The sequence below is a fragment of the Oncorhynchus tshawytscha genome, linkage group LG08 (genome assembly GCF_018296145.1).
Source record: "Oncorhynchus tshawytscha isolate Ot180627B linkage group LG08, Otsh_v2.0, whole genome shotgun sequence".
Classification (NCBI taxonomy): Eukaryota; Metazoa; Chordata; class Actinopteri; order Salmoniformes; family Salmonidae; genus Oncorhynchus; species Oncorhynchus tshawytscha.
This window is the reverse complement of record NC_056436.1, coordinates 24,704,672-24,732,118: the sequence shown is the minus strand read 5'-3', so window position 1 is coordinate 24,732,118 and position 27,447 is coordinate 24,704,672. Positions and strand designations below refer to the sequence as shown.

Genomic DNA, 27,447 nt, shown 5'->3' with positions numbered 1-27,447 from the left:
TGGTAAGTATTCATCATGCGTTTAATAAATACGAACACTTGAACAAAATGTCACGGTCTTCCTCCTCTTCATCTGAAGAGGAGAAGCGAGAAGGATCGGAGGACCAAAATGCGGAGTGGTATGTGTTCATGATGAATATTTAATTAAAGAAAGTACTGAACACTGAATACAAAAACAATAACGACCGTGAAGCTATAAATGAGACCTGTGCTCACACAAGCAACTAACATAGACAATCACCCACAAACAAACAGTGCAACCCAGGCTACCTAAGTATGATTCTCAATCAGAGACAACTAATGACACCTGCCTCTGATTGAGAACCATACTAGGCCGAAACATACAAATCCCCAAATCATAGAAAAACAAACATAGACTGCCCACCCCAACTCACGCCCTGACCATACTAAATAAATACAAAACAAAGGAAATAAAGGTCAGAACGTGACACAAAAACAACAAACGAACAGTTCTCTGCAAGGTGCAATACACAAAACAGAAAACAACTACCCACAAACCATAGTGGGAAAACAGGCTGTCTAAGTATGGTTCTCAATCAGAGACAACGATTGACAGCTGCCTCTGATTGGGAACCATACCAGGCCAAACACCTAGAAATATAACACACAGAATCAAAACATAGAATGCCCACCCCAACTCGCGCCCTGACCAAACTAAAATAGAGACATAAAAAAGGAACTAAGGTCAGGATGTGACAGTACGGCTGACTTGGTTAAATAAATGTGGTTTCTACTGACAATTGAGATGTGGTGGTTCATTTCTTTACCATCAAATGCAGAGAGACAAACTTATCACACAAGTCAGAGTTATACTTAAACTACATTTTTATTCACTTATTAACAAGGGTGCAGGTCAATACAACACACACATATAAAGTGACTCGATTGAGTGCTTTACAATAATGAAGGCTGGTCGAAGAATCACCCTCAGATGATTCGTTGAGAGCCCCGAAACCAAAGTATTGTAATGAAACTGGCAAGGAGCAGGTCTCGAACCCTCGACCTTCTAGCCCGAAATCCAGCGCGCTATCGACTGTGCCGCAAAAGCATGCTCGTGCGGCAGAGTAGATATCCACGCTTATAAACCCAGGGTCGTTACACTACTCCCTCCTTTCAAAGAGCGCGTCCTCGCGCTAGCTTGCAACTCAACGTCTTATAGGTACGCGCTCACCGGTCAAGCACACGCACTGTCGTAGATGCAAGGTCCGATCACTTCTGACACCAATGTAATGAAACAGGTAAGAAGCAGGTCTCGAACCCTCAACCTTCTAGCCCAAAGTCCAGCGCGCTATCGACTGGGCCGCAAAAGCATGCTCGTGCGGCAGAATAGATTTCTGCGCGTATAAACCCTGGGTCACTTGATCACTTGATCAGGAAGGTGGTCATTCATGCAAAACTTTGTCATCGGACTTTGTCATCAAAGTCTGGCATTCTCTGGATTTATGTTGCTTTCAAGACAAATGGTAACTCAGAAAAAACAAGGTTGAATCATGATGTCAGTGATCTTCAGGTCGCAGCTCTAGAAAGAGGTCCGGATTCCCGACTTGGAATTCTGAGTTGGATGTCCGTTCAAAACCTATTTCCCAGTTCCCGAGTTTCCAGTTGTTTTGAAGGCGGCAGAAGTCATGCTGGGTTGACAGCATGGCTAAATATTGAATGTTTATCCTTTTAAGCTTGAAAAATAGACCCTTAAACCCAGACTTTGACCACACACCACTCCAATGAATAGCAGGCTAGTGATTGCTTTACAATTATTGCAGTTAGCTACTGATTCCTTCCAAACCACTCAATGTTGAATTTGCGATTTCAACTTGTGTTATGTTTATGTCCAATGCACCGATATGTTTTATCTCTAATTTCTCTTCATAATTTCTCTTCATATAACAACGTTTGAAAAGGATTTGTAAGTAGATTGTCGACTTGATTCGTGATGATGACTGCTAGCTTGATAGCTAAGATTTTGAAAGTATGATGTTGACATGATCAGTCCATTCAAAGCTGTGGTAGATATAACGTGATTTGACGTAATTTTATCTGTGACCAATGACCTTGAGCCTTTTTTGGATGGGCACTTCTAATGTAACTCCATGGCAGCACCCAAGGGGCTTGAATTTTCGAGCTCTCCCGTAGATTTTACGATGACATAGTGTCCCCATAAATGAGAGAACACTGAGCCAATCACGGCGCAACTAGAGAACATTACCAACCAGATGTTCCGTATTTTCCGCTGGTTGCCCCACCCCCACAGACAGCACTGACCTAGGCTGAAACACCTGCATTTTCGAGATGCCTTACTCCAGAAAACAAAGAGACCATGTTTGTATGTGGCTTTATTAACTAAATTATAATATATATTTTTTACATTGTTTGCAAACTGATATGTGACACGTATTATTGTCAAAATAGCATGCAAAACAGGTAGCCCCAACTGCCCTTAATGACGGGTCGCCACTGTACTCATATCATATCACCTCACTTCAACCATATGGAATAATTGTGTTAATTGCCCATGCCGGTTTGGTAAATTCAAAACTTCAAGCAGAGTAATATCCTCCCACAGAGGATATCCGCCCACAGAGCTCAGAGGCGCAGCAGCAGTGTGAGTGTGTGTGTGAGAGAAAAAGAGCGAGAGAGAGAGAGAGAGAGAGAGGAGAAATTAGAGACAGAGAGAGAGATTACTTAATTGCTGCTTTGGTAATGGGAGAGCACGGAGCGGGGTTTTGCGCAATGGCTTTCCTCCTTTTTAAAATGAGTATACTTTATAGGCTACCTGCACTTTAAACTGTTCATGCACATGAAACACAAGTCTGTCGATTGCATTTCGACATTTTCGACGCCAAAAATAGCCTACGACAGCAGGAAAGATGTGGACTATACCCAAACCCCGATATAGGAACTGCAACAGCTTGGACACGAGGGATGAAGCCGAGATAGCCGTGAACATTGGCGGGGTGAAGCTCGTTTTATACGGGGATGTGCTTAACCGCTACCCGGAGAGTCGACTTGCAGAACTTATCAACTGCTCAACTCTGAATTATGACATTATCTACTCACTTTGTGATGACTACGACCCCGGTAAAAGGGAGTTTTATTTTGACCGGGATCCTGACGCTTTCAGATGTATCATTGACGTGTATTACTTCGGTGAGATTCACATCAAACGAGGAATCTGTCCCATTTGTTTTATTAAAGAGATGGAATTCTGGAAAATTGACCAAAGCTATTTGGACGAGTGCTGTAAAAGTGACTTGACTGAAAAAGAGGAAGAGCTGGCTGAGATTGCCAACAAAGTGAAGCTTATCTTGGATGATCTAGATGTGGTCCCTTCTGTCAACCGCTCAGCGCGGTACCAAAAGTTCCTTTGGAAACTCATGGAGAAACCGGAGTCCTCATTGCCTGCGCGCATTATCGCCATTGCATCTTTCCTCTTCGTCCTTGTGTCATCCTTGGTGATGTGCGTGGGTACCATTCCAGAAGTCCAAATGGAGGACGACGAGGGAGACCTTGTGGAACACCCAACGCTGGAGGCCATCGAGACAGCTTGCATAGGCTGGTTCACCGTAGAATATCTGCTGCGTTTTATGTCCTCCCCAAACAAACTGCACTTTTTCCTATCCTTTATGAACATAATAGACTTCATGGCTATCATGCCCTTTTACGTGGTGCTGACCCTAACTTACCTGGGTACGGCCATGATGGATCTGGCCAAGGTCCAGCAAGCGGTCCAGGCGCTTCGCATCATGCGTATTGCCCGGATCTTCAAACTGGCGCGTCACTCCTCCGGGCTACAGACTCTCACCTATGCGCTGAAGAGGAGTTTCAAAGAGCTGGGGTTGCTCCTTATGTACATGGGCATAGGGATATTCGTGTTCTCAGCACTGGGCTACACCCTGGAGCAAAGCCACCCGGAGACCCTCTTCAGTAGCATCCCACAGTCCTTCTGGTGGGCTATTATCACCATGACGACCGTAGGCTATGGAGACATTTACCCCAAAACCACGCTCGGAAAGTGCAACGCAGCCATCAGCTTCCTGTGCGGGGTGATAGCCATCGCGTTGCCCATTCACCCCATTATCAACAACTTCGTTATTTTTTACAATAAGCAGAGATTGCTCGAGACTGCGGCCAAGCACGAGCTGGAGCTCATGGAGTTGCAGTCTAGCGAGGACTCAATGGTGAAGGCCACGCGCAAGTCTGGCGCATTGGGCGCATTGGAGAGCTCTATGCGCACCTCGCGTAGTGATAATTCTATACCACTTATTGAGGAATCAACCAGGACTTTGAAGTCGAAAAAGTATTGCTCCGAAACAGAATCGTTTTAACTTGACATAGACATAGGCCTATTGTATAGTGACGTGTTTCAATTCGACGAGGTATTTCCTCCTGTAGCTTCTACACAGTAAATCAAGGATAGTTGAAATCACAGTGTTAAAAACATTTGGGTTAAATTGACTCTACTGGGAGTTATTTTAACCCTCAAGAGAGTGATATGCACTGTGGAGTTAATGTTGATAACTGGAGTTGATTGGGACAGAGTACTTTTAACTCCCTTAGGAACAACCAGAGACAAGGAATTAAATATATGGAGTTGTCTACGATGTGGGAAGAGCATCATTGGCATATTTCCCAGCTTGCTCTGTTGAAGCTTGATTTATAAAATTTTTTGTTTCAATATCTGTGTTTTTGCATGCACATTGATTGTTTTTTTAATCTTATGCTACACAAATATAAGAAACTTTTTCTAAACTAATCCAATCGGTAAATGGTTGGATTTCTAGCAACCAGTAGTGAGATAGTTGTTCCAGTTTATATGGTGTAGTTGGTAGTCTCTATGTACTGTATTTTCTTCCCTACTATGACAGGTATTCTATAAGCAAATTGTGGGGATGTAAAATTGTTGGATATCTTCCTGCAAGTTGGATTCCAGTAGAGATTTCATTTCACATTACAAACCACCATAATGTGAAACATTAAGAAATATTCATATATGTTTTTAACACCCTTATAACACAAAGGAAGTAAACCGAAAGAGAAATGTACTCTGCTGGAGGTGATTGTTAATTCAAAACAACACTGAAAATAGTAAAATGTCAATTGGTGTTACATTTAAGCAACTCTCTGAGAGTTGGAAATTTACTCCATTTAGTGTTGTTTTAAATCCCAAAATATCAACACCATGATCAGAGTAGTTTTAACGCAAAATGGGGGTGGAACCATATAAACCCCCAAATAGTGTTACATTTCACTCCATAGGAGTTGAATTCACTCTTGTGATTTTACCATGTACATGTGGGTCTGGTGACTCTAGTCAGTCTACAGCAAACATCAAGAATTGAGTTTTTCGGGGAGAATTGTAATTGTATTTATTTAATTAGCATCGAATAAAGCGTTTGCATGAGAAACATTGAAATAGACCTGAGTGTCCAACTCTGGAGACATAGGCGTACTAATGTGGAACTTAACCACCCCATTGCCATTTCTTGTGAGGAAAGTCATTTTGAAATACAGTGCTCACTCCTGAGCGTCATGTGTTGTTCCTATGTCTTTGATGTTTGTACAGGGGGATGCCTGAAATTATTATACCGGTGCACAGACCTTTTATGCACAGATAGCCTAATGGGTATTTTTTTAATCCTCAATGCAATTTAAACATTTTATGCATTGGCTTGTCTTCTGGACCTGCAGTGGAAAGAATGGCTTTTTGTTTTTTATCTGAGGTACATAAAATATTAGCCTCGTAATTACCAGACTAACATTCATATAAGCTTGCAAGATCAAGCAGCTTGCAAGGCTAATGAATATATAAGTGAACAAAAATATAAATGCAACGTGCAACAATTTCAAAGATTTACAGTTCATATAAGGAAATCAGTCAATTGAAATACATTCATTAGGCCCTAATCTATGGATTTCACATGACTGAGAATACAGACATGCATATGTTGGTCAGAGATACCCCCAAAAAAGGTAGGGGAGTGGAAAAGAAAACCAGTCAGTTTCTGGTGGGACCCCATTTGCCTCATGCAGCGCGACACATGTCCTTCGCACAAAGTTGATCAGGCTGTTGATTGTGGCCTGTGGAATGTTGTCCCACTCCTCTTCAATGACTGTGCGTAGTTCCTGGATATTGGCGGGAACTGGAACACATGATGCCATACACATGGTCTGCAGTTGTGAGGCCGGTTGGAAGTACTGCCAAATTCTCTAAAACGACGTTGGAGGTTCCATATTAACATTAGAAATGAACATTCAATTCTCTGGCAACAGCTCTGTTGGACATTCCTGCAGTCAGCATGCCAATTGAACAGTCCCTTAAAACTTAAGACATCTGTGGCATTGTGTTGTGTGGCAAAACTGCACATTTTAGAGTGGCCTTTTATTGTCCCCAGCTCAGGGTGCACCTGTGTAATGATCATGCTGTTTAATCAGCTTCTTGATATGTCACACTTGTCAGGTGGATGGATTATCTTGGCAAAGGAGAAATGCTCACAGACAGGGATGTAAACAAATTTGTGCACAAAATCGGGGAGAAGAAAGCTTTTTGTGCGTAAGGAACATTTCTGGGATCTTTTATTTCATGAGACATGGGACCAACACTTTACATGTTGCATTTATGTTTTTGTTCAGTGTGTTTACCAAGGACACAACGACCTTTCAACGACATCTAAGCGCCACTGAATTGATATGTGAATAAAACTATACATTTGGTTTTATAGGCCAATAATAACAATCATTATAGTCTCAAATACCCAACTTCTAATCAGAAAATCATGACATTGATGTTTATATAACTGTTCTCTCTGATTTTTTTGTCATGCAAGCTCCATATATTGCCGCCTCCTCCTCAGTGCATCTGTTGGTGTCTGTCTGACACTAACTGAAGCTCACTAATAACTGCCTCTACACATTCCCTTTCACAACACACTTTGCTAACCCCTGTTCCCATTTCTGTAAACAAAATGGCTGTACAGTGCCTTCAAAAAGTATTCACACCCCTTGACTTTTTCAACATTTTGTTGTTTCAGCCTAAACATTTTTTTATTACATTGAGATGTTGTGTCACTGGCCTAAACACAATACCTCATAATGTCAAAGAGGAATTATGTTTTCGATAATAAGTATTCAACCCCTTTATGGCAAGCCTAAATAATTCCAGGGGCTTGCTTTTAACAAGCCACATAATACGTTGCATGGACTCACTCTGTGTGCAATAATAATGCCTAATATGATTTTTGAGTGACAACCTCATTTCTGTTCCCCACAAATAAAATTATCTGTAAGGTCCCTCATTTGAGCAGTGAATTTCAAACACAGATTCAACTACAAAGACCAGGAAGATTGTCCAATGCTTTGCAAAAAGGGCACCTATTGGTAGATGGGTAAAAAAAATAAAGCAGACATTGATGATCCCTTAGAGCATGGTATTAATTCAAATCAAATCAAGTTTTCTTTGTCACGTGCGCAGAATACAACAAGTGTAGACCATGGAATTACTTAATTTCGAGCCCTTTCTTAGCAATGCAGTTAAAAAAGTCAGAAAATTAACAAATAGATAAAAAGAATATAGTAACACAATAAAATAACGCAATACAATAACAATAAAGAGGCTATATACAGGTTATATAGAAGGAGTACCGGTACTAAGTCAGAATACAGGGGTACGAGGTAATTGGCGTGTTTGATTGAGGTAATGTACATGTACGTTTGGTTAGATGATGTACATGTACAGTAGGTAGGGGGTGAAAAGCAGAAAGTCTGGGAAGTTGTTTAACTTACTGTTCAGCAGTCTTATGGCTTTGGGGTAGAAGCTGTTCAGGAGCCTTTTGGTCCCAGACTCCGGAACTGCTTACCATGCGGTAGTAGAGGGAACAGACTGTGACTTGAACATTTCTGTCTAGCAATGATCAACAACCAACTTGACAGAGCTTGAAGAATTAAAAAAATAAATAATGTGCAAATATTGTACAATCCAGGTGTGAAAACTCTTAGAGGCTTACCCAGAAAGACCCACATCTGTAATCACTGCCAAAGGTGATTCTAAGGATTGGGTTACACAAAGCAACTTTCACACAATTTTAGTTGCAGTTGCAAGTTGCAAGCAACTTTGCTGTTACATGAAGCAACTCAAATGCGATTAAAATGGCATGCAACAGCCAATCAAATTGAAGCTGCTTGTTTAAGAATTATAAACTCACTCCATGTCATCTGCTGCATTACATTGTGTTTTCACAAATAATTTGTTTATCCAACTGTTGTTTATTGTAACAGCAAGGATATGGAAGAAATGCAGCCTGTACAATTTAGTTAGCTTGCCAAAATGAAATTGCAAACACCAACACAGTTAACCAATCTAGCAACGAACTAAACTTGCCAGCAGAGTTCAGGGCGGACAATTTCAGTTAAAACTGGTCAGGGAGAGATTTGGGTTCTCCTCAAAATTAAATGTATTGACAGCTAAATCATAACTTGTACGATAATTTGTATAGATCTGCTGTTGTGCTAGTCTCTGTTCTGTCAACCCTGATTGCAGGTTGTGCAGCGCAGCACTGAAAGCTGTGTTGACATGACAACTGGGTCAGAATTCCGAACCTTCCTATAGATAATGTGGCAAAAGTGTTTGTTTTGATTGGCTCTTGCTTGCAACTATTTTCACACAGTTGAAAAGTTTCAACTGGATGCAACCAGGTTGCAGATGAGTTGCTTAATAGTTGCAGGTGTTTCACAAAGCAATCAAGAAGCAACTCTGTTCCAAGCAACTAAAATGGTGTGCAAGTTGCATCTTGTAACGGCAGCCTAACATGTATTGACTCAGGGGATTGATTACTTATCTAATCAAGATATGAGTGTTTATTTTTAATTATTTTTTAAACAAATTTTGACATTAAATTGTATTTTGTGTAGATTCTTGACAAAAAAATGACAATTCAATCTATTCGAATCCCACTTTGTAACACAACAAAATGTGGAAAAATTAAAAAGGTGTGAATACTTTCTAATGGCGCTGTACATCCCACTGACAAGACATTACTACATCTGTCAACCACATTGATTAGATGTTTTGATTAACAGAAAGGTTAACTACTCATATGCCAATTCTAAACTACCGCAAAGGTTACATTCCCTGCTTTTGGTTCCATGTTTGAAGTTGTCCAACAATTGTCCCGTGTCAAACAATATTAGAATAATTTAAAACAGGCCTCCCGCGTGGCGCAGTGTTCTAAGGCAGCGCTCCCCAAACTTTTTTGCCCCACAGACTGGTCATTACATGACCGGAATATCGATTAGTCCTATAAATTCCAGTTTGGCTTTGAATGCAGCCAATTTATCTGCCAATTTAAAGACAGTTGTCATTCTCCTCTAAAGTCTGTTTCTGAAGACAGATTGAGTTCGTTGAGCGGGTTGAATATGTCGCGCAGGTAAACGAGTTTTGCAACCCATTCCTCGTCATTGAAATGTGCTGCCAGTGGTGACTTTTTTTCTGAAAGAAATCGCTGCAGCTTCTCTCGTAACTCAAACACTGGCAAGCAATCTCCCCCTGGATAGCCATCTTACTTCTGTGTATAAGAGAAGGTGTTTGTGCTCTGCGTCCATTTCCTCACAAAGCTGCCCAAACAGACGCGAGTTAAGGGCGTGTGCTTTGATGTGATTGATAACTTTAATAACATCATTCAATGACGTTAAATTCAGGTGAATTGTTTAAAAATCTCCTAAGAGTTCACGCAAATGTCCTTAGCAGCAGGTAGAATCAACTTGCCAATAGTGAAAGGCTTCTATACCAATACAGCTAGCCACTAAGTATGATGCTCTCAGTGCAGCCACATTTGTTGATGCGTTGGCTTTCATGACTTGCTTCTGTCCTTCTTGTTCACGTTTTCTTCGCTCAAAGAATTCAACAGGTTTGTCTTTAAGTGCAGGGTGCTTGGATTTGATGTGCTGAAGCAGTTTTGAGGGCTTCATTGCCTCGTTAGATAGCCTATCTCCACATACCATGCAAGTCACCTGTCGCGATAAAGCCATATTTTAGGTAGGACTCATCATATATTTTAGGTAGACTCATTAGGTAGAACTCATCATATTTTCAATTTTTTGCCGTCCGGGCTGTCTCTGCATTATCGACATTGTCATTGGGCTTTTATCTCCCTTTCCCCTTCCGAAGAAGCTCTCCTGTGACGTTTGTTTTTATTCATGTCAGCTAACGTAGCTAGCTAGTACAAAGTTGGCAGGCAATACAGCTCACGCAGACCGCGATGAACTCGTGGCGTTACTCAAGTTCAAAATCTGTAAACTGTTGTGGGCATGACAGAGATATTGAGAAAAGGACCAACAGACTGCACCAAGTTCAATGTAATTATTGCACAAATAGCCTATAATTGTATATAATTATCATTTTATTTTACAGATAAGCCCGGTAGCGAATGTGCCGGTCCGCAGCCCGGAAGTTGGAGACCGCTGGTCTAAGGCACTGCATCACAGTGATAGCAGAGATCCTGGTTTGAGTCCAGGCTCTGCCGCGACCGGGAGACCCATGGGGCGGCGCAAAATTGTCCCAGCGTCATCCGGGTTAGGGAGGGTTTGGCTGGCAGGGATGTTCTTATCCCATTGCACTCTAGCGACTTCTGTGGCGGGCTGGGCGCAATGCACGCTTACACGGTAGCCAGGTGTACGGTGTTTCCTCAGTCACATTGATGCGGCTGGCTTCCGGGTTAAGTGGGCATTGTGTCAAGAAGCAGTGCGGCTCGGCTGGGTTGTGTTTCGGGGGACGAACGGCTCTCGACCTTCGCCTCTCCCGAGTCCGTATGGGAGTTCCTGCGGTGGGACAAGACTGTTACTACCAATTGGATACCACAAAATTGGGGAGAAAAAGGGGTAAAAAAACAACAAAAAACATGTACAAATATCAACGTGCTATTACCATCAGATAGCACCAGTTTTCTCGTGGTTTGCTAGAGGGTTGTGAATTTCCGTAGCGCAACGTCTAAGCAGTATGCTCCAACTCCGACGAGCATCATGAGTTTGCGCCCAGTGTTGGGCAATTGTTTTTATTTTTTTCATGAGCACTGAGGAAGGTATATAGCGACGTACTCAGGACCTTTTCAAATGTCCAAAATCACTGCCTATTTCTAGTAACCCCTCTCTCTCTCTCTCTCTCTCTCTCTCTCTCTCTCTCTTCTATGTTGACTGAATGACAGATAATGAGGGCCCCAGGGTCATGGAATATCTGGGTAACAGTGGAATTATCTGGGAAATCAAACAATTGTACTAAATGCTGAGACAGTATGCTAAAGGCCAGAGTGAAGGGCAACATGATAGATAATCACCCCAAATAATGAAATATATATCGTTTTTGCCAACAGGCTTGGGAGGCAAAGGTCGAGTCATGTGTCCTCTGAAACATTACCTGCCTAATTGTGCTTCTTAACGCAGGTGCCAGCCGCAGCAATGTGTCGGAGGGAACTCTGACACATTGGAGACCGAGGTCCGCCTGTAAATTAAATACAAATTAATCACATATTTAGCAGATGTTATTGCGGGTGTAACTAAATGCTGTTGTTCCTAGCTCCAACAGTACACATTGATTTGCCGAAGGGAGGGTGGGGGAGGGCCTTGTAGGCATTTCAAAAAGTTGAGTAGCAGTGGTTCAGTGTTTTCCCAGTGTGAGTACTACAGTCAATGTGTTGGTATAACTTTGGTAGCGTTTTCCTCAGATTTGCTTTGTTGAAATTCCCAGCTACAATAAATGCGGTCTCAGGATATGTGGTTTCCAGTTTGAATAAAGTCAAAGTTCTTTAAGGGTTGTCTTGGTATCGGCTTGAGGGGGAATATACATGGCTGTGACTACAACCAAAGAAAATTCTCTTGGGAGGTAATACGGTTGGCATTTGATTGTAAGGTATTCTAGGTCTGGTGAACAAAAGGACTTGAGTTTCTGTATGTTATCACAATCACACCATGAGTAGTTAATCACGAAACATACACTCCACCTTTCTTCCTGGAGAGTTCTTTATTCCTGTCTGCGTGATGTACTGAGAACCCAGCTGGCTATATGGACGGGGACAGTATATCCTAAGAGAGCCATGTTTCCGTGAAACAGAGCATGTTACAATCCCTGATGTCTCTCTGGAAGGAGATCCTCACCCTGAGCTCGTCTACTTTATTATCCAGAGACTGAACATTACCAAGTAATATACTCGGAAGCGGTGGATGGTGTGCACGCCTCCTGAGTCAGACTAGAAGTCAACTGCAAATACCTCTTCTCCGCCGGCGGTGTTTTGGAGCAGCCTTTGGAATAAGTTAAATTGTCGGATGTATTTAATAACACAACCAATTTTCTGGGCAAATAATGTAAGAACTAACACATAAAAAACTAAATACTGTAAAGTTTCTTAAGAGCTAGAAGCAGAGCTGCCATATATGTCGGCGCCATCTCCTTGTGGCACCCATCCCACCACAAGGAGTCTCTAGAGTGTGATGACCCAAGTAAAGCACCCCCAGCCAAACCCTTCCCTAACCTGGACGATGCTGGGCCAATTGTGTGCCGCCCTATGGGAGTCCCGAGCATGACCCGCGTGAAGCAGCCTGGGATTGAACCCGGGTCTGTAGTGATGCCTCTAGCACTACGATACAGTGCCTTATACCGCTGCACAACTCGGGAGCCCCCCCAACTAATTAGTTCTAAAGGGAAATAAATACATAAATACAAGTTGTCAAGGGGATGAGCGGTGCCCTGTTTTCTCCAGACGTGACGCTTGGCATTCAGGCCAAAGAGTTCAATCTTGGTTTCATGAGACCAGAGAATCTTGTTTCACATGGTCTGAGAGTTTTACGGTACCTTTTGGTAAACTCCAAGTGGGCTGTCAGGTGCCTTTTACTGAGGAGTGGCTTCCGTCTGGCCACTCTTCCATAATGTCCTGATTGGTGGAGTGCTGCAGAAATGGTTGTCCTTCTGGAAGGTTCCCCCATCTCCACAGAGGAACTCTAGAGCTCTGTCAGAGTGACCAAAAGGTTCTTGGTCACCTCCCTGACCAAGGCCCCTCTCCCCCGATTGCTCAGTTTGGCCGGGTGGCAAGCTCTACGACGAGAGGTTCCAAACCTCTTCCATAGAAGGATGATGGAAGCCACTGTGTTCTTGGGGACCTCCAATACTGCAGAAATGTTTTGGTACACTTCCCCAGATCTGTGCCTCGACACAATCCTGTCTTGGAGCTCTACGGACAATTTCTTCAACCTCGTGGCTTGCTTTTTCCTCTGACATGCACTGTCAACTGTGTGACTTTCCAAATAATGTCCAATCAATTGAATTTAGCACAGGTTGACTCCAATCAAGTTGTAGAAACATCTCAAGGATGATCAATGGAAACAGGATGCACCTGAGCTCAATTTATAATCTCTCAGCAAAGGGTCTGAATACTTATGTAAATAAGGTATTTCTGTTTTTATTTTTAATACATTAGCAAAAATGTCTAAAAACCTGTTTTTGCTTTGTCATTATGGGGTATTGTGTGTAGATTGATGAGGAAAAGGCTGTAACAAAATGTGAAAAGAGTGAAGGGGTCTGAATACTTTCTGAATGCACTATACAGTGGGGCAAAAAAGTATTTAGTCAGCCACCAATTGTGCAAGTTGTCCCACTTAAAAGGTGAGAGAGGCCTGTAATTTTCATCATAGGTACACTTCAACTATGACAGACAAAATGAGAAGAAAACAAATCCAGAAAATCACATTGTAGGATTTTTAATGAATTTATTTGCAAATTATGGTGGAAAATAAGTATTTGGTCACCTACAAACAAGCAAGATTTCTGGCTCTCACAGACCTGTAACTTCTTCTTTAAGAGGCTCCTCTGTCCTCCACTCGTTAGATGACGTTATTACGCAAACCTTGTAACGTGAAGAGTTTTCCTAGTAGATGTTTGATGTTTATACATTGTACGTTGTATGGAAAATATCCAGATCAAAGAGAATGTTTTGGGAAAGATGAAATGTTAAGTTAGACAACTAACTTAATAAAATCTAGACCTTGCCTCATTAACTTGGTACGCCCAGAGAATTGCCCTTAAGGCGGTTACGCCCACTTCTGACCCAAGGGTATAAAACCTGTGAGTATAGAATTTACAGAGAAGACTACGTGACCCAAGCTGCAGCCATGGTCTAAAAAGTCAACAAACCCAGAACGCAACGCAAGTTTGAAGACAAAATAAATCCTTTTCTACCCAAGCTACGTATGAGTAGCTGTGTCTAAGCGGGTGAATTCAAGTCGAACCACCTAGCCTCCATCTCCCATCGAATCGTGGTATCTAAAGGGTTTCATTCCTATGCTGTGAGCTCTGAGCTACAGAGCTGTCAGTCCTCAGAAGACCCCTTCCAGAGCAAAGGGTGAGGGAACAGACTCCTAAGCCAAAAGGACACTGACATTGGGAGGACGGTCAGAGAGGTGCGCCGGAGTAGTGCGTCATCGAGCAGCCTGAACGGTCCACGCAGAGAATCCTCGGAGATCATCCCCACGTAATTACATCTTTATATTCTGACCCATAAGAGCGGCAGTTAGGGGCAAGGCTAGGGTTAGAATAAGCATAGCTGACAAATTCACCCAAATGTATATTTCTCTCGTGTACTTTCTTTTTCTCTCTCTCTTTGAAATCCCCATTTTGGGTAACACGCGCCATAGTGTGTTGACCCGTTATGCTAAGTTATAATCAATAGCCTATAATGTGTTTTGTCTATGTTTATCTTTTATCATCATTTTAGCTTTTTAGTAAATAAATATTCAACTAAGATTGGTGTGGTACGAACTCATTGGTGAGACCCGGGTCCGTGCAGATTCACGGGCTATACGACGTTCAGAACGAGATTGGTAGAGGTAACTGGTTAATTGGCAGCTGTTGTAAAATCGATATTCTGAAATTCTTTGAGTTAATTTGGGAAATAGAAACTCAATAAAAACTAGTTTTCCCATGGTGCCCCAGGTTAATGAGTTAATAATTGCTTGATTCAGTTAATCACGCAATTAGAAACATGTAATCATTTGATGAGCAGCAGTCGTCACATTAACTAATACAACGTCACAACACCAGTAACACGTCAAAGTGATACAAAGGCTTTGTTTACACAGGCAGCCCAATTCTAATCCTTTGCCTAATTATTAGTTGCTTGTGTAAATGCACCCTAAGAACTTTTACAGATACATTTTCTCTGATCCATTAATTTTGGTCTGAAGTTTTTGAATGTCAATTTCTGTCAATTACACAGCTACAGCCAAGTCTCTGGGATGTCAGATGAGCTTCCTTTATCTGGACAGAAAAAGAGAAAGGAGTTGTGGAGCAGACAGTCCAAACTGAAGAAAGACAGGTGGCTGCAGTCCAAGGTTTTAATTGGCTAATTACTTGGACCAGAGATGGCTACCATATTTCTCCCCATTGATGTGTTTATGTATGCCTGTTGTTGCCTAGATTGGTTGTCAATTAGAGGCAGCTGTTCATCGTTGTCTCTGATTGGGAACCATATTTAGACAGCCATCTTCTTTGGGTATTTTGTGGGTTATTGTCTGTCTAGTTGCCTGTGTCTGCACTGTTTATATATTGCGTCACGTTCGTTTGTTGTTTTGTAAGTTTGTTTTAGTGTTCTTTCTTCATTAAATATAGAACAAGAGAGGCAGCCCGAGAGGCAGCCCCAAACATTTCTTGGGGGGGACACTTGGAGCAGTCGGCGAAGTTGAGGGTTGAGTCTGAGATTGTCGAGGAGTTATTGAACAGATTAGAGGACAGTGAACGGAGGGGAGATTATGAGACAATCGAGTAGTTGTTGACGAAATTGGAGGAGAGTGAAGAGAGAGAGAGCTGTTGGTTTGGCGTAGGATGCACGGCATTCGCCCTGAGGAGCGTGTTAGCTGTCCAATGCCACCTGTGTCAGTTCCTCGTACTCAGCCTGAAACTTGTGTTAAAGTTCCGGAAGATTTGATGCCGGCTATACACACCAGGTCTCCAGTACACCTTCACAACCCAGTGTGTCCTGTTCCTTCTCCCCGCACTCGCCCTGAGGTGCGTGTCCTCGGCCCAGTACCACCAGTGCCAACACCACGCACCAGGCTTCCTGTGTGTCTCCAGAGCCCTGTATGTCCTGTTCCTCCTCCCCGCACTCACCCTGAGGTGCGTGTCTCCAGCCTGGTATCACCAGTGCTGGCACCACGCACCAAGGCAGCAGTGAGCCTCCAGTGTCCAGTACTCCCTGTTCCTGCTCCTCGCACTCGCCCTGAGGTGCGTCCCACCAGCCCGGTACCACCAGTTCCGGCACCATGCACCAGGCCTATAGTGCGCCTCGGCAGTCCAGAGCGTCCGGCGACAGTACCCAGTCTAGAGCGTCCGGCTACAGTACCCACTCCAGAGCGTCCGGCTACAGTACCCAGTCCAGAGCGTCCGGCTACAGTACCCAGTCCAGAGCGTCCGGCTACAGTACCTAGTCCAGAGCGTCCGGCAACAGTACCCAGTCCAGAGCGTCCGGCAACAGTACCCAGTCCAGAGCGTCCAGCAACAGTACCCAGTCCGGAACCTCCTACGACGGGTCGCAGTCCGGGAACCTACAACGACGGGTCGCAGTCCGGAACCTACCACGACGGGTCGCAGTCCGGGACCTACCAGTCCGGATCCGCCAGAGTCTCCTTCCAGTCCGGATCCGCCAGAGTCTCCCTCCAGTCCGGATCCGCCAGAGTCTCCCGTCTGTCCTGAGCCGCCAGCCAGCCAGGAGCCGCCAGAGCCGCCAGCCATCCAGGAGCCGCCAGAGCCGTCAACCAGCCAGGAGCCGTGAGAGTCGTCAGCCAACCAGGAGCTGCCAGAGCCGTCTGTCATGCCGGCGATACTAGAATCTCCCTCCTGTTCGGAGCTGCCAGAGCTGCTCCTCAGTCCAGAGGCTCCTTTCCATCCAGTGGCGCTCTCTACGATGATCTTCAGTCTGGGGCCCGCTGCGAGGGTCCCCGCTCCAGAGGCGTCACCTAAGTGGGCCAAGACTGAGGTAGAGCGGGGTCCACGTCTCGCACCCGAGCCGCCGCCGGCGGCCCACCCGGACCCTCCCCTTCTGAGTCCGCACCTTTGTGGGGGGGTACTGTCACGCCCTGACCTGAGTATTTGTTTTCTTTATATATTTTGGTTAGGTCAGGGTGTGACATGGGAGATGTATGTGTTTTTGTACTGTCTAGAGGTTTTTGTAGGTTTATGGGGTTGGTTACCATCTAGGTGTTTATGTATGTCTGTGGTTGCCTAGATTGGTTCTCAATTAGAGGTAGCTGTTCATCTTTGTCTCTGATAGGGAACCATATTTAGGCAGCCATCTTCTTTGGGTATTTCGTGGGTTATTGTCTATGTCTAGTTGCCTGTGTCTGCACTGTTTATATATAGCGGTTTGTAAGTTTGTTTTAGTGTTCTTTCTTCATTAAATATAGACCATGTATTCATATCACGCTGCGCCTTGGTCTCCTCCATTCGACGAACGTGACACCCTGAGAACCTACATTTTTGTTTTTTTACTGTCCATCCTGTTTTATATGTGACACATATCAGATTTGCACATTCACTCTGACAGTGTTTACGTAGGCAGTCCAATTATGATATTTTGCCCAATTATTGGCAAAAGAGCTGATTCGATTGATGAAAAGATCAATTCATATCTGGAAAAAACAGAATTGGGCTGCAAGTCTAAATGCAGCCACTGATCTAGCCACTGAAGTAGCACACACATACAATGCTCATTTTCTGGCACTGATCCTTTACTTTTTGGGTTAGTTGTCGTGGTAATGACAGATCATCTAATAATATAATAATAATAGATTTAATTTATATTGCGCATTTCATTATACAGATCATCTCAAAGACACAAAATAATGTGTTTTTTGGGCTGGAAAATGGTCTACTACTTCAGAGCAAAAAAAAACCTAATCTGAGCGTTCAGACTGAGAACATGATATGGAGCATCTGAATATTATCAGGAGGGAGATCCACATATGAATGTGGTATAAATCTGAACTCAAAAGATTTGATTCCATGTGATTTGTCTTTACTGTTTACACATTAGGAAAAAGATCAGATAGGTATCAGATATGCCAAACAATTGGCAAAATATATGTAGTAGTCTTTTACTGTGAATTTCAGCTGTGCTTGAATTGAGCCTTGTGTCACCGAGTCACATACTACTTGCATTCTTACAATACCACTATATTTGCGCACACACTCAAATAATTGCCATATGTGTACACACTCTCCACCACACAATTGCTTGACTGATCAGGCTAACAAAAAAGCTGGATCTGTTAAGAAGGTTTGACTCTGAGCATCTCTTTTCTGGCCTTGTTCAACTAAAAGCACACATCAACATTATGGATTGCTCCCAAGAATTACCTTTGGTGACAAGCACATAAATATTCTGCTTCCCACAGTGTTCATTTGTTGGTCACCAATGGCACAATTCAGAGAGCAGATCTTTATCCAATAGTTTTATTTGAGGGACAGAGATAAATCATGTTATGTCCAAATGAATGTAATTGAGCTAGAAATAACTCATAAGGAGGAAAGACACGAGTAGAGAACTACCTCTTTACACAGACATTTTGTTACGGATTTACAGTACCAGTCAAAAGTTTGGACACACCTACTCATTCAAAGGGTTTTCTTTTTTTTAAACTATTTTCTAAATTGTAGAATAATAGTGAAGACATCAAAACTATAAAATAACACATATGGAATCATGTAGCAACCAAAAAAGTGTTAAACAAAACAAAATATATTAGATATTTGAGATTCTTCAAAGTAGCCACCCTTTGCCTTGATGGCAGCTTTGCACACTCTTGGAATTCTCTCAACCAGCTTCATGAGGTAGTCACCCTGAATACATTTCAATTAACAGGTGTGCATTGTTAAAAGTTAATTCATGGAATTTCTTTCCTTCTTAATGCGTTTGAGCCAATCAGTTGTGTTGTGAAAAGGTAGGCGTGATATACAGAAGATACCCCTTTTTGGTAAAAGACCAAGTCCATATTATGGCAAGAACAGCTCAAATAAGCAAAGAGAAATGACATCATTACCTTAAGAGATGAAAGTCAGTCAATATTAAAAATGTCAAGAACTTCATTCAAGTAACAGACACATCTCAACATCAGCTGTTCAGAGGAGACTGCGTGAATCATGCCTTCATGGTCAAATTGCTGAAAAGAAACAACTACTAAAGGACACCAATAAGAAGAAGAGACTTGCTTGGGCCAAGAAACATGAGCATTGGACATTAGTCTGGTGGAAATCTGTCCTTTGGTCTGATGAGTCTAAATGTGAGAATTTTGCTTCCAACCTCTGTGTCTTTGTGAGACACAGAGTAGGTGAACGGATAATCTCCGCTTGTGTGGTTCCCACCGTGAACTTTGGAGGAGGAGGTGTGATGGTGTGGGTGTGCTTTGCTGATGGCACTGTCTGTGATTTATTTAGAATTCAAACCACACTTAACCAGCATGGCTACCACAGCATTCTGCAGGGATACGCCATTCCATCTGGTTGCACTTAGTGGTTGTATTGTTTGTTTTTCAACAGGACAATGACCCAACACACCTCCAGGCTGGCCAGGTCGCAGTTGTAAATGAGAACTTGTTCTCAACTAGCCTACCTGGTTAAATAAAGGTGAAATAAAAAAATAAATAAAAAAAGGGCTATTTGACCAAGCCAAGAAGGAGTGCTGCATCAGATGACCTGGCATCCACAATCACCCAACCTCAACCCAATTGAGATGGTTTGGGATGAGTTGGACTGTAGAGCGAAAGAAAAGCAGCCAACAAGTGCTCAGCATATGAGGGAACTCTTTCAAGCCTGTTGGAAAAGCATTCCAGGTGAAGCTGGTTGAGAGAATGCCAAGAGTGTGCAAAACTGTCATGCATCATATGTTTAACACTTTTTTGGTTACTACATGATTCCATATGTGTTATTTCGTTGTTTTGATGTCTTCACTATTACTCTACAATGTAGAAAATAGTAAAAATAAAGAAAAACCCTTGAATGAGTAGGTGTGTCCAAACGTTTGACTGTATGTCTCTTTAAGCTGCAACCTTTACTGCTCTATTCACCTACCTTACCTCTATGTCAAGGACTAGGGCATATTTTAATACAAAGACTATTTTCACGGATGTCCTTCAAAAAGCAAAGCACAGGTTATTTGTCCATTTCCTAGTGTTCCTAATCCATAATGTATTGAATTAGTGGACATTGTCTGCCACATAGCTAAGAGAGAATGGCCAAGACAGTCAATATGGAGTGAGGTTGGTGTATGCTGGGTGTAGACAGAAACAATGGCTTGAATATGCAAGTGCACATCTTTCTCCACAGCATATGGAATGAGGTTATTTCTGTTTCAATGGAGAATGTACTATAACTTCTGGTTATACTGAAAATCAATCAAATATAATCATGATGACCTTATTAAAGGATGTAAGCCCAGGGGCTTAATTTATTAAATATTCCTAAACACAGATCAGATTGTAAGTACTTTGAAACGACGCCAATATAAACATTGAACTTGGTTATCCTGCAGCAACGATAAATGTTATTATGTGGATTATAATGAATGGACATTTTTGCAGGGGTTGATTTATTTTTCATAAGGGGAAATCAAGTCATAAATCTCAAAGTGGAAATTGAAAACTTCTGAAGCCTACTAGCTCACTGACTCATTTGAAGAAATCAACACACTATGGGGTCTGTTTCTAGCTACAGCTTCAAATACAGTACAAAGTTTGAAGTACAGAGTCGTCTAGAATGTCATTGTTTGCTGTAGCGTTAAGATTTCCATTCACTGGAACTAAGGGGCTGTCACGACCGTGTGTAGAGAAGAACCAAGGCGCAGCGGAGGTTGAGTTCCACATCTTTATTTCTAAGTGAAACTTAAGCAAAACAAGAAAGAAAGACCAAAACGTGACTAAGTGGTGCACATGCACCAACACAAAACAATATCCCACAAACACAGCTTGGAAAAACAGTTACTTAAATATGATCCCCAGCTGCCTCTAATTGGAAATTATACAAATCACCAACATAGAAAATTAACCTAGAACCCCACATAGAAATAAATAAACTAGATCACCCCCAGTCACGCCCTGACCTACTTCACCATAGAGAAACAATGGCTCTCTATGGTCAAGGCGTGACAGGGGCCTAGCCCGAACAATGACAAACAGCCCCAGACTATTACTCCTCCTCCACCAAACTTTACAGTTGGCACTATTCATTGGGGCAGGTAGCGTTCTCCTGGTATCCGCCAAACCCAGAATCGTCTGTCAGACTGCCATATGGTGAAGCGTGATTTATCACACCAGAGAACATGTTTCCAGTGCAACGGGTGTGGCTGACATATCCGAATCCACTAATTTGAAGGGGTGTCCACATACTTTTGTAATTGTAGTGTATTTGTTTACTGCGGCAGTTCGTTTGGAGAGAAAAAAATGCCGTCTTAAAAACAAAAAGGCGCTAGTCAGTTATCCTTATAGTTATTGTATTGGTGTTAAGATATTTACTGCACATAAATGGATTGGAATAACATTCTATGCGGTGCACAGCAACTCTTCAACTGTTGAACTTTAAAGAAATATCAAATCATTGCCAAAAATTATATACAGTGACACACTGGCATACAAACTCACACACCAACACACATTCTCTCACTCTCTCTGCCAGGTGCCACATCTCTCCCGTGAAGCATTAAGTGAGGGACCAAGAAAGAGAAAGGTAATATAGAGGGAGGGAGCAAGAGAGTGTAAGAGGGAGTGAGAGAGAGTGTAAGAGGGAATGAGAGAGAGTGTAAGAGGGAGCGAGAGAGAGGCAGAAAAGGGAAATGAATAGAGATGAGAGGGAGAGCGACCATCAGCTAACATACCGAAACTCTATGTAGCTGCGACATTAAACATGGTTTTAATTAGAGCAAACAAGCCTGTGGCTGCGTTTACACTGCGTTTATTTTTGACCAATCACATCATATTTTTTCACATCAGATCTTTTTCAAAGCTGATCTGATTGGTCAAAATATAAATGAGTGAAAAAGAGATCAGAATTCGGCTGCATGTCTGGGTCCAGAACATGTATTAATAGCCCAGAGGCCTGAGCTGTGCAGGAAAGGGGATGATGTGTGTAATTATCAGGGATGAGTATAGGATCTAAGCGAACTTCCTGCATATTAGACCGTGGCAGTGAATGTTTCATGCCCTTTTTCCATCTTTTAAATAAAATACCCTTCTGAAATATTTAAGGGGAGGATTTACTGTAGGAGGAATCTCTTCATAGTACGGAGGTTAGTGATGTCTTAACATCGTCAAGGACAGGAACAAGTGGAAGGTAGCCTTATGTCCCAAAGTGGATGAGGAGGATTAAATAAAGGAGTAACAGAGGTGATGTGTCATTTAATGTGAGGTGATATGTGATCCATATAATGTAATGTTCCTTCTACCTATTTGCTACTGTACGTTTTGTAGAATGTCAGTTCTTGACCGAATTGCCATAACATTATTTGTAACTTGTGGTGTATTGAATACGTTAATATACTGCTGGAATCCCTTGCATTGCACAGAGATTTCAGTCAAGCTTAAGGAAATATTGCAACTCTGGCACAACACTGCCATTGGGTCATAAAGTTACAGTAGCAACTTTAGTATGGTTCCACCGAATTGTAAATATTTATTGTAAAATCTTGAAAGTGAACACACAGTACGATTGCTTCACTTTGTCGCTCACATGCCTGCATGCACAATGATGCACCCTACACATCAATATGAAAGCACACAGGTAAAATGCATGTGTTGCAATTGTATAAGCCTACGTAATGCCTCTGCAGTTTGTGAACCCTAATGCCAAAGTGTGTAATCATGTCAGATTCTTTGCTATTTGATCCATGGTTTCAGCTGAGGAAGCTGTGGACCTTTGCTCTGTGCAATAAGCATTGTCTAACATGTCTTAAAGATGTTTTATTTTGTAAATGCCACATAAGAGAATTAACAATAGTATGGCCAGGTCAGTCAGCCTTTTAATAATTTAGATGATAATGGGAGCTAAAACCTCTGGAAGGCAGATGGGAGAATCTCCATGAAGTCAATAGACAGGCCCCAACAGGCTCAGGCAGTAAATGTTCAAGGCTTTGATCTCTTCAGGCACACTTTGAACTCCATGGTAACATTACTTCATTCAAAAGTATGTGTTGTGTTTGGGTATGTCAGTCTAAATCTGTCAGTGTTAGTAGTTGAAAGAACCCAGAAATGGTCTAAAATGTGACAGGGGGTAATGCTAGTCTTGTCTCACAACTTTTCCAGCTGTGATCTTCTCTTTTCCGGTAGGATGTGGAAGCAGATGCACAATATGTATTGGTGTGTTAAAAATGACCCTAACATCACACTTACAGAACATGTGTTGAATAACGTGGCTGTCATAGAGCGCTATAGTACTCCCATCAAAAGGACAAAATCAAAGGGACTCAGTGCAGAGGGAGGCAGACTGATCAAGATATGATGGCCATCTGAGTCTCATGAGATACTGTTCTGTGCTGAACTTGAACACACACAGAAATCTGGCCAAAAACGGAAAGCTAATGTAGCTTGTTTAACATTGTTAATATTGTAAACAGTTTAGCCCACAAATCCAAGCTTGTATTATTGTGGTGTGAAGAGAATAATATTGTTTTATTCATCCCCAAAAATGGGTCACAGTGATTGAACAGGCCTCTGATATAAAGCTAGCTCTGTTTCAGAAAAAAAGAGGTGCAGTATGTGTTTCGTACAGAGGAATGGCTAATGTTGCATTGCAGCCAAGGTGTGTGTGAAACAGATGCTCCTTTCTCTGTTGTCATGGTTATTAAAACACAGACTGACAGGCACACATTTGGATCCACAATTAAGTATACACTTATGTAACGGTACTGTTCTCTCTAGAAGCAAATCATCATGCTTTCCTTTATTCTGGGATTTTAAACATGTTCTAAAAAGAAAAGTATCCTTGCCTACAGTTTCTTTTGCACACTCCCAGACATAATCATTCTAATTCTCCCTCTTCCTCTCGCTCTCTCTCCTTATAGACTCTACTCCCCTCTTCTAGCAACCAGAAGCAGTGGTCTGTTGTCATGACTTCAGTCTTTAAATAAGATTCTCCCCCTCATTATTCCACCTCATTAGAGCCTTTCTTTTGGAGATTGGTTCTTTTGGTTCCTATGATGATGAAAGCACTTCCTGTACTGTTCATGGTCAGAAAACAAAGAGCAGTTGCTTTTCCCTAACATACTCTGTGAGATTTTTTGATCACACTTTTGTTGCTGAGAATTGCAAACTTCTAGTCTATTTGAGTAAAAAGACATCTGAAGTTTGTAATTCCCACTTTGAAATGTGATTTGCCCTAATGAAAAATGTCTCAACCCCTACAGAAATGGTCATGAATTATAATCCACATTTCCGGTTTCTGCAGGATTGTTTAAAAAAGCTTTCATAGATAGGAAAAACCTTTTGAGATTGGGAATGGAGAGTGATAAAATAAACCTATTTATGCGTACAGAAATTACATTTCAAACATCTGTTGCGCACAATGAACCTTTTTCTACTCTCCCTCTTATGCCGTTTTCATGTACATCTCCATGAAAAAGTATCTACCTCACTGTAGAATTGTCAAGTTCGGTGACCACTATCAAGTTCAAGTTATCAAGTTCATGTAAGCTCTCATCTTGGCAGTGGATTGACAAGAGCAGATGCTGCATGGAAATTCAGTTGGTGCTTGGCTTTTGAGAATTTATTTAGAAGCCCAATATATGAGAGAGGAGGGAAGAGAGCCAGAGAGGAGAGCTGTGGGCATCATTTCATGACCATCTGACTCCCCTCATACGATCCTCTAATTTATTAATGCAGCGTCTGTGAAGCAATGACTCAAGGGGAGCAGAGAAGATATGGTGAGTCTGCCTGGGGAAGATATAAAGATGCCATGGTGATGGTGTCTTCTGACATGTTGATTGTCTATGTGCATGTGTCACATAAGAAGCAATTGCTTCACATCACAGGATAATAAGTGGAACTGTTTACGTAAGGCCAGCTCTACATTGTGTTTGTCTGTGGGTGGAGGTAACCAGGAAATAGATACTGGATGAGATCAAAGTTGATTCTTTGTTGGTTTATTGACCTCAGGCTTACCCCAAAGGGACAGGTAGTAGGAGGAGGCCAAGTGTATGAACATAGACACACTATTCTATACAGTCCAGGGGAGAGTATACTATACATACACAAAGACTAATTCTAACCAGTGGTGGAAAAAGTACTCAATTGTCATACTTCAGGAAAAGTAAAGATTCCTTAATAGAAAATGACTCAAGTAAGTCACCCAGTAAAATACTACTTGAGTAAAAGTCTTAAAGTTATTGATTTTAAATATACTTAAGTATCAAAAGTAAATGGAATTACTATGTACTTAAGTATCAAAAGTAAAAGTATAAACCCTTTCTAATTCCTTAAATTAAGCAAAGGAGACGGCACCATTTTCTTGTTTTTTATTATTAACAGATAGCCAGGGGCACACTCCAACACTCAGACATAATTTGCAAACAAAGCATTTGTGTTTAGTGAGTCCGCCAGATCAGAGGCAGTAGAGATGACCAGGGAAGTTCTCTTGATAAGGGTGTGAATTGGACCATTTTCCTGTCAAAATGTAACAAGTACTTTTGGATGTCAGGGAAAATGTATGAAGTAATAAGTACATTATTTTCTTTAGGAATATGGTGACGTAAAAAAAAGTTGGGATGGCAGGTAGCCTAGTGGTTAGAGTAGCCTAGTGTTTAGAGTGTTGGGCCAGTAACCAAAAGGTTGCTGGATGAAATCCCCAAGCTGACAAGGCAGTTAACCCACTGTTCCCCAGTAGGCTGTCATTGTAAATATGAATTTGTTCTTGTTCCTAGTTAAATAAAAGGTTTTAAAAAATTATAAAATAAACAATTAAAAATGAAAAAAATAATATATACTATGAATAGTAAAGTACAGATGCCCCAAAAAATGACCTAAGTAAATATACTTTAAAGTAAATCTGTTGCACATTTTAAAATGTGCAGCATGTTAATGCATTTAAAATGAACTAATTCACTTGTGAGACTTCATTCCCTTAAAACTAGTGACAAAAAACACAGAAATCACTTTGCAGTAGTCACTGGGGAGTTCTGAGTTAGAAGCGTTTCCAAAGCCTCACAGGAGATATCAGATATCAGATGGATCCCCACTGAGGAGACTCAACCATCCTCAAGGATATTTTTGGCATTGTGTCCAAATCTGGAAGGAGTGATAGTTATGCATGTAGGCTACTGAAAGCAAATGTTTTTTGTATACCAGTATACATTTCTTTCTACCTAGCCAGGTTTCCATTCATTTAGTGACAGAGTGTCATTTCAATATGCTAAAATCTGCATAAAGAAAATATTTGCATTTTCCCACCAGTTATGTTTCCACCAAACTGACTTTTGCCTGCAAAAAATCAGTGTGGTGACAGTGCACACAAAATGTACTTTTTATCTAAATCTAAAGTTTAATGTGTTTCCATTGCATTTTCAAACCTACCGATTTGTTGTTGCATTAAAGTTGAAATATGTAACTTTTAAAATTCACATAGAAATGTGAGATCTGTAATTCTTATTAAAATCAAGTCTAAGAAGCTGTAGATCTGTTGTATGTGCAGTGCATCTGTTGTTCTGTACAGTGCATCTTTAAATAGCAAATGTGCCAATTTTGGTCTTGGCACATGCGCTCTAGCCAACAGCTCGCAGATACTGAATGGGTAGGCTGTGCAGGTAGGCTAGTGTACATGATGAGATTATGGATAAGAGCAAGAATATTTGTATTTGTCAAAAGGCAGTCAAGTATTGATCATCATGTCACCAGAATAACACTCTCAATATCTATTGGAAAGGAGCATCAAGCTGATCACCGTGCACGTTAAGCACCCTGGGAAATGTATTTAATTTGTAGCCTAACAAACTGCATGGTTTCATAGTGGAAGGACCACACACACACACACACACACACACACACAATATCATCAGGGTGATTCCTAGTTTACTTCGATATGATGGTTAATAGTGTATGTCAACATTTGTGCATAAAGGTGTTTCCACCACCATTTATGCATGATGCATTTTAACAACACAAAAATATCCCACCATGTTGAATGAACAAATGACCTGTTGGCATTTATAAAATTGCACTGAAATGTCCTGTTTCCATCACAGCTGTCATGATATTTTTTGATTTGCCTATGGTATGACTTTACTTGCATAAAAACTGGATGGAAACGTGGTTAAAGCTGTAGAATGAAAAAAGCACCAGACAAAACACATTTGAGTAATTTGGTAATGAAACTGTTGTTCAATATATCAAATTATAAAAATAAAAAAAGCCATATTTTGTTAAACATTGA

The 27,447-nt window shown here is 41.6% G+C and overlaps 1 protein-coding gene across 1 annotated transcript; it reads left to right on the top strand.

Moving 5' to 3' along the window:
- Window positions 1-2,171: 2,171 nt before the first annotated feature.
- Window positions 2,172-5,906, top strand: LOC112232896 (potassium voltage-gated channel subfamily F member 1-like). The gene has a single exon (XM_024400174.2). The coding sequence runs from the start codon at window positions 2,885-2,887 to the stop codon at window positions 4,340-4,342; it is 1,458 nt and encodes a 485-aa protein (XP_024255942.1). The 5' UTR covers window positions 2,172-2,884; the 3' UTR covers window positions 4,343-5,906.
- The last annotated feature ends 21,541 nt before the right edge of the window (window positions 5,907-27,447 follow it).

Coding starts and splice junctions, on each gene's coding strand:
- LOC112232896 (XM_024400174.2), top strand. CDS start 2,885: ATGTGGACTATACCCAAACCCCGATATAGGAACTGCAACAGCTTGGAC.